Raw genomic sequence first — 13,318 nt, forward strand, 5'->3', positions numbered from 1 at the left:
CATTTTAAATATAAATTAATATTACTGTAGCAGTATTTTTTTTTTTAAAAGATAAAATGGCCACATTTAAGAAGGCAGGACCTGCAGTTATTGTCCTTTTCCAGACATTTATCTGGCACTTACTTTGGGGTTTTCTGCAGCTCGTCCTCGGGGCCCTCCAGACACAGAGACAGCAGGTCATAACCCAGGATCTTCTGGGCTATGGTGAACATTTCTTTAATGTTGGGGTATTTCAAAAGTCCTCTGCCCATGCCCACAAACTGGCTGCCCTGACTGGGGAAGAGGAGCACGGAGCAGCCGCTGCTTTTGGGTCTCCGCTGAGGCGCCGCTGCTGGCTCGCTGTTCGGGGGAAAAGCGGGGGCTTCAGCCGGAGGAGGGTAATCTCCAGCCGTGGAACCGGGCTTGTTGGTGGACAGCGTCCTGCTCAGAGAGACCAGCGACCTGACCTTCCCTCTGGAAGATGCCGCCATCCTGACTGCCACTGATGCCAACATGAGCTGTTCCTCATCCAACGACGTGTCTGCAGATGAAATAAGACGCACAGCCCGCCCGGACAAACTGTAATCACCAAAAGAGTCAACTTTGCTTGAACTCAATTCTGATATCTGCTCGGCATGACACCTCACAGGGAGACGAAAACAACCGCCAGAGGAGAAAAGAACAAAATCTTCAGCGAAGGAAGATGATATCTCCAATAAAACTATTTTTGAAGCCATTATGGGACTTGACAAAAAATTTGAAGCACAACTGGAGGATATCAAGGAACAAAACAGACAAAGTGCAGCTATGGTTGCCAGCTTGGCTAAGGCTGTAGAGTTTAACGCTGCAGAGATAGCTGATTGCAAACTGAAAGTTGTTAAACTGGCAAATGCGAATGAACTGCTGCTTAAAGAAAACGAAGACTTGAAAAGAAGAGTGAGAGAACAAGAGCGCTACCGAATGAGGTGGTGCCTAAAACTGAAAGGGATGAAGGAAGACAAAGACGAAAACATTAGAGTGAAGGTTTTGCAAACGCTTCAGAAGATTGCCCCTGACTTGAACTTAGAAGAGGCTGTTGATATTGTCCACTGCTTAGGGAAACAAGTTGATGGCAGAAACAGAAACATCATTATTCTATTCACACAGAGGCGAATTAAAGAAGAATTGTGGAGGCGCACCAAAGATTCTTCAACCTGCAAGCAAGAAGGCATCAGCTTCACAGAGATGTTGCCGCAGGAGGACATACAAGATCGACAGCGCCTATGGCCTCTGGTGGAGGAAGAAAGACGTACAAAACTACAAATATCTGTAGTTTCCACTCCGTATATTTTCAAAACAAACTCGTTACTTTGGGTTTAACGCATTTGGGGGAAGTTAATATTTCACGTCACTGCAGGCCTTCAAACAATGAGATTTGAGCCTAAACAGTGAAAGGCAGTCGCGTTTTAATCAGTAGAGGATGTCGCATAAAAAGAGATGAAAGAACAAACCATGTACTGTAGTTTTGATTTATTTATTTTTAGCACAACACCAGAACAACCCCACGTGCCCATAATTTGTGGTACTTCAGAAAAAAAGGAGTGAACATAAAAGGGAGTAAAATGTTGTGTCAGGTAATTTCAAATGCAGCATTTCTATCACCTCAACAAACACTAACTGTGTCACAGTGTGTTGCTATCTAAAGCTCTACTTGCTGTATTTCACAGGAAGAGAAAGAATGAGAGCTAACTTCACTCAGAGATATAGAAAGAAAGAGAAAGAAACCAGGCTGTATTTAAAGGTAAGGACTGCTTAGTGATATTTGATAAAATGTAGTTGTATTTTCACAGGGACATAAAGTGCTTGTCTTACTCCCTTCTTCTAGCTCGAAATTACTTGCCAAGTGGTAAGGACCGTTCATGGTCACACGGTGAGAACATTGGTGTTGACTATGAAGAGATAGGGTCAGACAGGGGAGGGGCCAGTCAGATTTATCAACTCAACCTCCTTAAAGCATGGAGAGAGGCTGAAACCAATCTCTGGTGAGCCCGGTTAAGGAAAGAGATGAGTTGGTGCCTGAGATGCCAAATTCCAACATCCTCATTCCCGCCATTGAGATAACACTCTCACACAGGCCCAGAGAGCAGATGTTGCTGCATTGCAGATGTGTTATACCCCCTGCCCAGCCGAATGACTCTCAAAAAGAAAATTTTGCAGAAAATCAATGTGATCGCTTGGATCACTGGAATTATCATCTCGATATCTCTTGTCCTTCTTTCATTTCAGACGTCTTGAAAACAAGTTTTAACAAAGTCCTGGAGAAGTGCCCAATGCTGGAGGACCTCCTGCTTTACCCCTGGCTCAGATAAACTCCTCTCTGACACAAACACACACGCATACTGAATTCACATCTTGCCATACAAATGTGATACAGTAACCAACTTTCTTTCTTTCAGAAAAAAAGAAAATTGGGAGATTCAAAAATTTCCTCACAGTAATGTTTGCATCAGTCTATCAGACGAATCCCCTCCAAGTCCAATATTTACATCAGTTACAGTGATAATGCTTGGTGTCTACTTTCAGCCACCGCAGTAGAATGCCAGGAATGAATCTCATTGAAATTGTAGTTGCATTTGCTATTTCATTTAATTGTCACACAGATAACCCAACAGCAAACAGAGGAAAACAATGGGCTTAAATACACAGAGGGATAAATGAGGGAATAAGACACAGGATGAGAGCACAGCTGCGAGAAATCACAAACAACAAGACCATGGGGAAGGAAAACTGAAAACACTAACATAGTCTAAGGAGCTTAGAAAGAAAACGTCTGCACTTCTTTAAGTTGCTTGAAGACGTTCAAGCAAAGTTTAAGTTCTTTTCATCCGAGAAGGTGAAACATCTTCAAGCAACTTCAAGTCCAGACGCTTTCTTTCCAAACTCCTTAGACTACGATGACCTAGATGACTGAGAACCTTCACAGACATGAAAACACTAACACAGCACACATGACTATCAAAGTAAAACAGCAAACAAGAGACTTTTACAAAGACAGAGTTGACACAGAGACATGACTGACTGGGGAGAAATTGGGGAACATGGAAACAAGAGTGACTAGACATGACACGTGGGACACAGGGGCAAGGCAAAGTAACAGAAACCTAAAGCCTAAGAATATAACACAAGAAGAAAACAATAAAGAGAACCAAAAACATACATAAGAATAATCAATGAATATAAATGAACAAACACAAAACACTGGGTCACAGACTCACTACCATGACAGTTAAATGTACATAATAAATACTTTAAATCAGATGACAATGTAGCTGACACTGTGTTTATTATAATGTGTGTGGTCAACCACAAATCTTCATACTGTCATCCATACATGAGGTCTTTATACAAATGATGAAAGATAATGAAAGAAACTGTTTAATTGATATGAAATGATTGAATTATATGAAATATTATGGCTTTGTCTGCCAGTGTTTTTCTGTAAACTACTTTGAACTGCTGGCAGTCAGTGAAGTCACTGAAAGGCAAGATTCTATGTTGTGTTGCCGTAGTTTCCAGAGTTTACTTATAAAGCTTACAGAATTCAGTTAGAAAAGTCAAGCATTTGAAGGGTGCACATTTGAAGGAGTATTAACTCAATCTTAGCTCATTACGGTTTACATTTTCGATTTTAAAGGGTCTCCGAAATTACAATGAAAAAGGAAACAAGAAAAATTGCCACTCCAGCCGATAAGAAAGATTCGGGAGATCAAGGTAAGTAAAATAATAAAATCAAATCCTGGTAAAATCCAAATCCTAGAAATGTTGACACTGTGTGAATCATTTTTGGAGCAATTGAATCATATGTTTAATTGAAAATAGCTTTAATACAAGATGTCTAATCAAAGAAAGGTTACCGGTCTTTTGGTAAAATAATGTAATAAGTTTATTCTTGGACTCAACAGTAAAAACAGACCAACAAGTGTCATCAAGATCTAAGACTTAGTAAACCTAGTATCAACTCGCACTGATCAGTTTTTTTTTTTCATCCCAAGATTAAACTTGTGATCATTTAAGCAAAAGCAATTTCAAATTCTTTGCCATCAAACTGCTTCCAGTCTTGATGTCGGGGACTCTTTTTCACCACTGTGTTGTTGTCGTTTATAGATCGTAAGAGCAGGACTGCTAAAAGAAAGGCCAGTCCTGAAAAGAAGACCCCAATGAAAAGGAGGAGGGTCGCTGAGCAGGCTGGTCCTTCCACCAGCTCAGATGTGGTCAAAGGAGTGAAGCGCAAGGTTGTGCAAGATGAAGAGGACACAACAAAGAAAGCAAAGAGGGCTAAACTTCTTGACCATATGAGCGGTGACAAGGAGCAAGCATCCTCCTCGTTGGACTCTGGTAAAGGTAGGCTAATTAGTTGAATAAGTGTGGTTGCTAGGTTTAAGATATTGGTGTTTAGTGTTTGTGTCTATCATCCAGTGAGCTGATGTGCTTTTGGTGTTTTCCACATCTCCAGACTTGAACAACAAACAGGTGTGCGCAAAACATGGCAAAAGAAAGGCCACGGGAGACGATAGAGAGCCACCCAAGAAAAAAAAAAGGAATGTGGACCAGGACAAAAAATCAGTGGCAGACCAAAAACGTAAGTAGCAAGCAGCTTGGGTTTTATATTCAGGGGAAGGGCAAAAGGAACATTTAGGCTACAGAGGAGAGTAATTTGTGTCACAGCTGTAATAAAACAAGATTTGCTGTTTTGTCTGTTCAGGTGAATTCCAAGCCAGATATGTGGAGGAGCACCAGCTCGGAGAAGGAGGCTGCGGAGCAGTGTTTTCTGGCTACCGGATAGAAGATCGTTTTCCAGTAAGTGTTCAGATGATGGTAGTAACACAGGCAGTGACGCAGATAATGGATAATATCGTAAACTGAGACGTCTGCTGTGTTTCCACCTTTCATTATGTCATACTGAGGAAATGCTCACCAATGCTCTGTGTCTTCTAGGTTGCCATCAAACACATTCCCAAAAATAAAGTCTACTGCAAAGTGGCGGTAAGCGTCCAACACTTGAATTAGTTTTACATTACTGGATTGAATGCGGCGTTCCTCATCATCCACTTTGTTGTAATATTTCAGGATGAAAGCGGGAAGATGCTCTCGGTGGAAGTGGCCATTATGGTTAAACTTGCAGGTGAAGCAGAAGGGTCAGTGGGAATATCAGCACCTGTGTCCTTGCTGGAGTGGTTCGACCTCGGCAAAGAGCTGATCCTGGTGCTGGAGAGACCTGTCCCCGCTGTGGACCTGCAAAAATACAAAGCAGAATATGGAAGAACCTTACCAGAGGACAAGGCCAAGGTAGGTTGACTGGGAGAGCCTTAGACTGTACAGCATTCAATCAAGGCAGAAAAGCATTAACTCATTATTGTGTTTTTCATCTTTTCCAGGTCATTCTGAAGCAACTCGTTGATGCTGTAAAGGAACTTGAGGATAAACACATCTTTCATCGGGACATCAAGGGAGAAAACATTCTGATTGAGACCGGCTCCGATGTGCCTCGAGTTCGCATCATTGACTTTGGACTGAGCTGCTTTGTTAAACAGCGATCTCTGTATCGCGTCTTCTATGGTAACATATTCTGCTCCTGCTTTTCACAGATGTAACAATTTGTGTCTTTTGTTTTAGAAGAAATTGTAATTGTGTCTGTTTGTTAGGCACTCCTCTTCACACCCCTCCCGAGTGGTACAGGAGGAGCTGCTACAGGTGTGGACCCACCACGGTGTGGCAAATGGGAGTGGTGTTGTATGAAGCGCTTCATGCACGGCACTTTAGTACCGAGAGGTTCCTCGCAAAGAAACTGAGCATCAAAAAGCGTCTGTCCACAGGTAAGAAAACTTCACACTTCCAGATTCACTGATGCCTTGGATCACTAGAACTATCATCTTCATCTTTTTGATCTTTTCTTTCTTTCAAGAATGCCAGAATTTCTTGGAGGCATGTTTAACTATAGCCCCGGAGAAGCGCCCAACACTGGAGGAGCTCCAGCTTCACCCCTGGCTAAGATAACACACACAAACACACAATTCACACCTTATCATATAAGTGTGATACATTGTGGTAACCTCCTTTCTTTTTTCTGTTGGACAGGAATGGGTCAATCTTAAAAAATAAATAAATAAAAAATTAGCTTTTTCGGACTTCCTGTAACCCCCCCAGCCATCCCAGGAAAGGGGATCTCTCTTTGAATGGGCTTTCCCGAGGTTTCTTCCCATCGATCTGGCCCCCTGGGGAGTTTTTCCTCGTCTTCATAGAGAGCTTGGGCCGGGTCAGGAGCTCCATCAAAACTGTCTTTATTTGATGACATTAAAGTCATCAAATAAAGATGTGTTTTACTTAAAGTAAAATTGGATCAAAATAAAACTTGTTTAATTCATCTTTGCTGAGGATTCTCCTTCATTACTATTTTGTTTTGTTTGGTTTTTTTTTACCCATGGTGCATTTTGACAAATAAGAAAACTGAATCAGGTTAAAGTGTGCACAAAGACAGTCACACTGCAAATGATCTGAAGACTTGCATCTGTTGCTCTAACCCCCAACTAGTTTAGACAGATTTCCAGGTTCTACCAGAGGTTTTTTCCTTCAAGAAGGGAGTTTTTCCTTCCCACTGTTGCTGAGTGTTTGCTCATAGTGGGTTGTAAAAGCATAAAAGTTAATAAGAGGCATTCATAGCAGAGTTATCACAGAGGGAACTATATAGCTTAAATGTACAATTTCTACAGGACGAATTATAACTTCATTATGTATAAAAGCTTCTGTGGATAATTACTCCTATTTGTAACTTTACACAAGAGAAAGTTTGGTGTCACACTATTTATAACAGGTTGGGTTTTGTCCTCTGAGTTGAGCCTTTGGTTGCAGTTTATTGAAGAATTTCCTCTAAAGTAGCTGTTGATAAAGATTTAAAGTCCTGTTTATATACAGAAATATGCTTTAGTTCATGTTTTTTACATGTCTGCCTCAGTGGATCAGTAGAAGATCTGGCACAGGAAACTAGATGATGAAAAAAGGGTACGAATACACATATATATCTATATAGATACAGAGAGAATAGTTTAATATATTCAAAACACATTCTTTTCTTTTATTTAAGCTGTAGCGAGATTCAGCTGGACAAAAGAGAAAGAAAATTATTACAGATTTGTTTTATTAATCATGAATAAACTTTATTATACACAACTCTAAATTTCAGTTGGTCTTAGTCAGATGTGTTTTTAATTAAATCCTGCAACACTGTGCTCGCTGCCATCACTTTATATCTTAGTGTGCAATTCAAATATATACTTATTACAATATTTTTCCCCCTTAACTCTCAACTGGCGTTTTTAAAATGTCTGTGATCATATTTGTCCGTTGACTTCTGTCTGGGCCTCGAACGATTCATCAGACAGGTTGGCAGCCTCCAACTGATGCTCCAGACTTTCATCATCGCCTCTATTCTGATCAACTCTTATCTTAAACTTAGTGATGAACTCATTACTGGCCTCCTTTTTAGGGCATGTGGGCTTTGATAACAGCCGGCTTTCCAGTCGCTCTGCAAAGAAAATTCACAAAACATTTCTTATTTGGTAAGCTTGTTAACACATTTTAGTTCAGTTTTGCTGAAAGTTATAGCATGCATCAAGTAAGAAGCAATTGGTTTTTAAAAAGCACATACATTCCCCAAAACATTTTTATTATGTGCATTTTGGAGAATAAAAGATTGTACACAATTTCCCTTTTTAAAGTAAAAAGATTATTAAGTCTAATTCTTACTTATTCAGTAGATTAAAGTATTGAAACATCATTATTCATAAAATATGCACATTACAAAATTAAAGTTATTCAAAAACTACTCAAGTACTTACTCCAATACTCACATTATTCAAGTAAATGTAATTTTTGCCAATGTAATGTCACATAAAATCTTAATCTGAATAAGGGATTTGAACCCCACTGTCACGGCCAGGGGATCAGCAGGCCGCTGACTAGTAGTGTTCTCTCTCTCTCTCTCGCCAGGGCGGAACTCATGGTGGGTTCACGCCCTCGGCCCACGCCCCTCTGAGGAGGAAACACCTGGGCCTCATCAGTGCAGCCAGCATTTAAGCCAGGGAGTGGCTTCTACTCATCACTGGATCGTTGTGTGTGACTGGCGTCAGTGCAGCCCGGCTCTGAGCAAGTTCTCTTTTGCTTCCCTGTGCAAAACCTCTAACGTGTGTTTCCTTCTGTACATAGATCCCCTGGACCCGACTCTGCATCCCCCGAGCGGTGTTTGGAGAGAGAGTCAGAAGAGGAGCAAGTGTCTTTTCCCTACCTGGATTTCCCCAGAGCCTTTTCCCTGTCACCGCTTTGTATATAGCACTATCCCCTGCACTGTTTGTATATACACCTGGTGGAACTGTAATAAATACTGACTGTGCCTCTGAGTCCTGCGTGTGAGTCCTCAAGCGAACCGTGACACCCACACAGATGAGAGCTTAGCAGTGAAGCTCTCTCTTAAAATTTGAGTTATAAAGTCAGAAGTTATCACTGACAGAGATCCATGTTCTTTTAACATAAGAAAGAATATTTGCTGAAATTGACATTAATCCAAGCCCTTAAAACGCCATTTTGGATTAAGCATTTCCTTTTAGAAAAGTCTTCAATGAGCAGGAAGCTCCAGTACTGAAAAAAGAAGCCAACATCATCTGCTAAACGTGCTAAAAGTAAGTAAGTAGACTCCTATGATCAAAACACATACAGTATAAAAGTTATAGGTTACAGATCTGAAAAGTAAAACAAATGTCAAAGTGCAAAAAGACTTATGGTCCCATAGAAGTCTATTCCATTTGCCTGGAATTAGGTGAACACCTTTGTGACAAATTTAATGGCTCAGTCATTTGTTTCATGTCATATTTAATAAAAGACTGACATGGTGGCATGTGGAATTGTCCATTTTGCACATATTTGGTCATTCTAAGCGTCAGAAGGGGAAAGATCATTCTGGGAATGCCTACTGGCGAAGGATGTGTGACTGACAAGTCCAGTGTGTGAAGTTTAACTACAGTCTAAGGAGCTTGGAAAGAAAAGCATCTGGACTTCTTTAAGTTTCTTGAAGATGTTTCACTTCTCATCTGAGAAGCTTCTTCAGTTCAGAATTTCTTCAGAGAACTGAAGAAGCTTCTTGAATGAGAGGTGAAATGCTCTTCAAGAAACTTAAAGAAGTCCAGATGCTTTTCTTTCCAAGCTCCTTAGACTACGATGACCTGAACGACTGAGAACCTTAACAGACAGTTCTTCCCTTCATTCATCATGCCTGATTTCAAAACACCAAGATGGCAGTCGTGAAAACACTCATCTTGAGTCTTCATGGGACTATGGTGAGATCAGTTATGCCTCTTATGATGCTGTCCCAGACTTCAAAGCAGTATAAAACATGTTTGCAGCCTGTAACAACTGTGCATGCGCTTATTTTTCGTTTTAAGATTTCCGTGTTTAAATCATAATAAGATTTATTTTTAATTTTAATTAACTTGAGGTGAGTCAGATTCTTTCATTCAAGTCACTGAATGAATCTCTTGACATGTTTGGGGGTAGGTGCCTTTTGTAGCATTTTAATGCAATTATCTGACAGATTATATGGTCTACACCATAGGTGTCAAACTCTGGCCTAATTACATTTGGCCCGCGAAGCCATACCAAATTACTATTAGAGCTGGCCTACTGGTATTATACAGCTAATATATATATTGTTTAGTATTAAGCTTTGCTTGTTCCATATTCAGTTTTTCAGCAAAATGTGTTTGAGTCCATAAGAAAAGATTCATTCTTATATCTGGAGGAATAAATATATTTCAATAAATATTAACGTTAGCCTGCGACTTTGATCCAGTTTTGAATTTTGGCCCACTGTGTATTTGAGTTTGACACCCTGGTCTACACTGTTATTAACTATACTAACACTCTGTTCCAGAAGTCTGTGCTGCAAAGAGGCAAAGTGAATACCGCACCTGCAGGAGTAATGGGGGTCATCAGTCGGTTCAGCTGGATGTTCCAGTGCCGTACCTGTTGACTGGCATTCCTCAGCCTCTCCTGAACCTCCTGGAAACAAAAATCATGCAGGCATCTTCATCAGTGTTGTTTTAGAAGAGCACTAAATAAGATGCTGCTCACAAAGCCAGTCAAAACAAACTTGTTCACCTCCAGACGCTGGTGACTTCTTTGGCGAGATGCCTGCAGATCCTGGAGCTCCTGAGAGGCAGAGTTGAGGGCTGAGGGGGTGTCCTCATCGGGACTGCCATCTGACAGCTCCTGTATGGGGCTGAGGTTTTGCATTGTACGTTGCTGCTCCTGGAGGAGCTGGAAATGTTTCCTCTTTTCATCTTCAGCCTGCAGCAACCTGAAGGAGGGGAAAAAGGGAAGAAGCAACTGAAAATGTTAATACTTCTCATGGATATCTCAGATCTCCATCACAAATAAAATAATAAAGGGCCATAATAAGAGTTAGAAATCCATTGTTACCGCTCAAGCTCCAGTCTGGCCCTCTCCTCCTCCAGCCGAGCCTGGATCTCCATATTAAGGGCAACTTCCAGCTGCTGCTGTGTCAGCTCCAGCTCCCTGATCCTCTTCTTCTGTTGTTCAGCCTCCTTTTCCTTCACCTGCATCTCAGCCTGCATGCTGTCTTTTATCTATGCACACACACACACACACACACACACAGCTACATAAACAGATGCACCAACAGAGCGGTATAAACTGACCTATTCCTGAATTACCTTTTCCTGGACTGTCATAACCATTTTTCCAAATCATTAAAGACTAGGTGTGAATTTTATAATGACAGTCAACATTTTGCTGGAGTTCTCAAAGATCAAAGTCAAGGAGAAAAGACTCTGTACATAATTGGTGTCAAGTGGAAAACTTTTTTTTTTACCATCACAGCCTCTTTCAGCTGTCTTTCCAGTTCCAGCTGCACCTCCCTCTGCTTCCTCCGCTCTCTCTCCTCTGCCTCCCTTCGGCGAGTTTCCAGTTCCCGTGCATGCTGTGAAACAGATGAAAGAGACATTGTTTGCTTTGTGTTTTCACCTCTATCCAGCAGGTGACACTAGGCCATCAGCTTCGAGGTTCAACGTATTGTGCTTTCAGCGGTGCTCTTCTTGATAACTTGGTTGAAGTAAGTGGGTATTTGAGTTCATGTTGCTTTCCTTACAGCTGTAAGTAATCTGCTCATTCCGCTTTTGATCTTTGGCACCAACAAGTGATTTTTTCCCAGAGAAGTGCTGCTCACAGGAGATTTCCTCCATTTCAGACCATTTTCTATAAACCGGTTAGATGGTTGTACAGTTTCTGAAATACTCAGACAAGCCTGTCCGACACAAACAACAATGCATGTTCAAAGTCATTTAAATCCCCTTTGACCTTCAGCAGGTCATCTTATTAATGTATACATGCCTAAATGCACTGAGCTGCTGCTATGTGATAGGCTGATTAGGTATTTGACCTAATGAGCAGCTCAACAGGTGTATCTAACAAAAATTTGGCCAGTGAGTGTACAGTGGGGCAAAAAAGTATTTAGTTAGCCACTGATTGTGCAAGTTCCCCCACTTAACATAAGAGTTATGAGTTATAAGATGTGTAAAAATAACTCAGTTGTTTGGTGGTGGCTATGGCGGGGCTTCCACAGAGGCCAGCAGGTGGATGAGGGAAGGGGAGGCAGGAGGAGAGCCCCGAGGCGGCCACCAGTCCGAGTGTCAGGTGAACTGAACTTCAGGTAAGAAGTTATGACCTGCAGTCTATCTGGGTCAGATATAAACCAAGTTTAGGTGGAGTTTATTTTCGTTGTGCTGACTTTTTACAGTCAGTTACAATACCTCATACTGTGTGAGCTAGCATGACGAGTTTATACAGCTGTTCGGTTGCTATGATGTTACTGATAGTGAACTTTATTTTATTCATAAGGTTAGTTAGTAGAGTTGCCAACAGCTCCTTAAAAATGGAATGGTCCCTCATTCAGAGAAAATATTACGCGTTTGGTATTGAGCTGAGAAGAGACGCAGTTTGTCCCGGACTTCAGCTAGAATGGAAAAAGACACAAAACTGGAGTTATTCTGTCTTTACGCTGCACAGCTGCCTCTTCTCCTCTCATTCTCTCTCCTCTCTCTCCTGTTGCTACTTCAATCATGAAACTGATCAATGATCAGCTGATCGTCTCTCTTGTTTGTTTATCACCCACTTTGAGCCAGAAAGAGGAAACCAGCAGATGTCGCGCTAAACAGCAGCAGCACGTTTAAGCTTGATCAGCTGTTGTTAGAATTTATTTAGTTAGAATGTTTGCTGGAGCCACAGCTGTAAAGCTGCTGGTCATGATGTCGGTTTGGAGATGTGGTGAGAGGGAAACATGAAGATGAAACCAGGAGATGTCCTTACTGAATCATCAGAGCTGTGATGGAGAAACAGGTTTACCTTTTAGGTGACATGAATGAGTTGAAGTTATGAACTGTTTCTGAGAGACAAATAACACCAGGATCCTTTTTTATGTAGCTGACAGCTGGTAACTGTGCAGGGGCGGGTCTAGCAAAGTGTTGCCAGGGGGCATGTAGGGCTTTAACAGGGAGAGGAGGGCATAAAGAAATACTTTTCTTTTTTATTCTCATTTAAAATATCTAGCTTTTATTAAATAATTATCTGAATCTTGCGAAGAAAGTTTTTATCTGACGTAAAATGTATAGAAATCATACATATACCAAAAAGACTGTACATCACTGTCACAACAGCATTTGTTTTCATTCAAAGGCTTTATGGCTTTAATACCTGGTGGGTCGGTCTGTAGTGAAAATGCCCAATTTTTTGTCCCAGTCCAGCCCTGCAGGTTAATACTGGCAGTGTCACCATGCCAGCTGACTGCATTTCATCATCAGCCAGTGTTGTTCTCAATATTACTAAAGTAAGGCAGCATATAAAGTATTTACTTGCTTTCAGGTTTTATTCAAATGTTAGTCTTTTCAGTTGTTTCTCCACTTTTTTCCTGTTTCAAAATCAAACACCAGTTTGTGAGAAGATTATCTTCTTTTTTTTTTTAACAGGCATTGGTTTTGCATTGGAATTGGCTAATTTGCCAATTGTATGTTAAAAATGTTCGTATTTTAATATTCAAAAATGTTTTTGCCCAAAACACATGTGCACTACATGTCAGTAAAAATACTATGCAAATATTGATGTCCTTGAATGCTGAATAAACACTGACTGATTGTATCTTTTGTACTTAATCAACACAGTATCTAAACACTTTGCACCGTAGTGGTTAAAATCTCATTCTAATAAGGTTACGGTTATTAGGTTTACAGGGTTATTGAATTAT

The 13,318-nt window shown here is 40.8% G+C and overlaps 2 protein-coding genes across 2 annotated transcripts; one reads left to right on the forward strand and one right to left on the reverse strand.

The window, feature by feature from the left end:
• The first annotated feature begins 2,808 nt into the window (after window positions 1-2,808).
• LOC145421439 (serine/threonine-protein kinase pim-1-like) lies at window positions 2,809-8,408 on the forward strand. Its single transcript, XM_080291772.1, has 9 exons — window positions 2,809-3,729; window positions 4,123-4,359; window positions 4,472-4,597; window positions 4,721-4,815; window positions 4,954-5,001; window positions 5,086-5,304; window positions 5,394-5,574; window positions 5,661-5,831; window positions 5,921-8,408. The coding sequence occupies exons 1-9, from the start codon at window positions 3,669-3,671 to the stop codon at window positions 6,010-6,012; spliced, it is 1,230 nt and encodes a 409-aa protein (XP_080147898.1). The 5' UTR covers window positions 2,809-3,668; the 3' UTR covers window positions 6,013-8,408.
• On the reverse strand, window positions 7,144-11,414 carry LOC145421438 (uncharacterized). The gene is made up of 5 exons (XM_080291771.1): window positions 10,895-11,414; window positions 10,483-10,649; window positions 10,162-10,360; window positions 9,972-10,062; window positions 7,144-7,537 (listed from the first exon to the last, which is right to left on the reverse strand). Exons 1-5 carry the CDS (start codon window positions 11,024-11,026, stop codon window positions 7,344-7,346), a joined length of 783 nt encoding a protein of 260 aa, XP_080147897.1. The 5' UTR covers window positions 11,027-11,414; the 3' UTR covers window positions 7,144-7,343.
• Window positions 11,415-13,318: the final 1,904 nt, after the last annotated feature.

Source organism: Astatotilapia calliptera, chromosome 17 (genome assembly GCF_964374335.1).
Source record: "Astatotilapia calliptera chromosome 17, fAstCal68.1, whole genome shotgun sequence".
Taxonomy (NCBI): Eukaryota; Metazoa; Chordata; class Actinopteri; order Cichliformes; family Cichlidae; genus Astatotilapia; species Astatotilapia calliptera.

Coding starts and splice junctions, on each gene's coding strand:
- LOC145421439 (XM_080291772.1), top strand. CDS start 3,669: ATGAAAAAGGAAACAAGAAAAATTGCCACTCCAGCCGATAAGAAAGAT. Junction 3,730..4,122: donor GAAAGATTCGGGAGATCAAG/GTAAGTAAAATA, acceptor TGTCGTTTATAG/ATCGTAAGAGCAGGACTGCT. Junction 4,598..4,720: donor ATCAGTGGCAGACCAAAAAC/GTAAGTAGCAAG, acceptor TTGTCTGTTCAG/GTGAATTCCAAGCCAGATAT.
- LOC145421438 (XM_080291771.1), bottom strand. CDS start 11,026: ATGTCTCTTTCATCTGTTTCACAGCATGCACGGGAACTGGAAACTCGC. Junction 10,361..10,482: donor GCCAGACTGGAGCTTGAGCG/GTAACAATGGAT, acceptor CCCCTCCTTCAG/GTTGCTGCAGGCTGAAGATG. Junction 7,538..9,971: donor GACCCCCATTACTCCTGCAG/GTGCGGTATTCA, acceptor TTTTCTTTGCAG/AGCGACTGGAAAGCCGGCTG.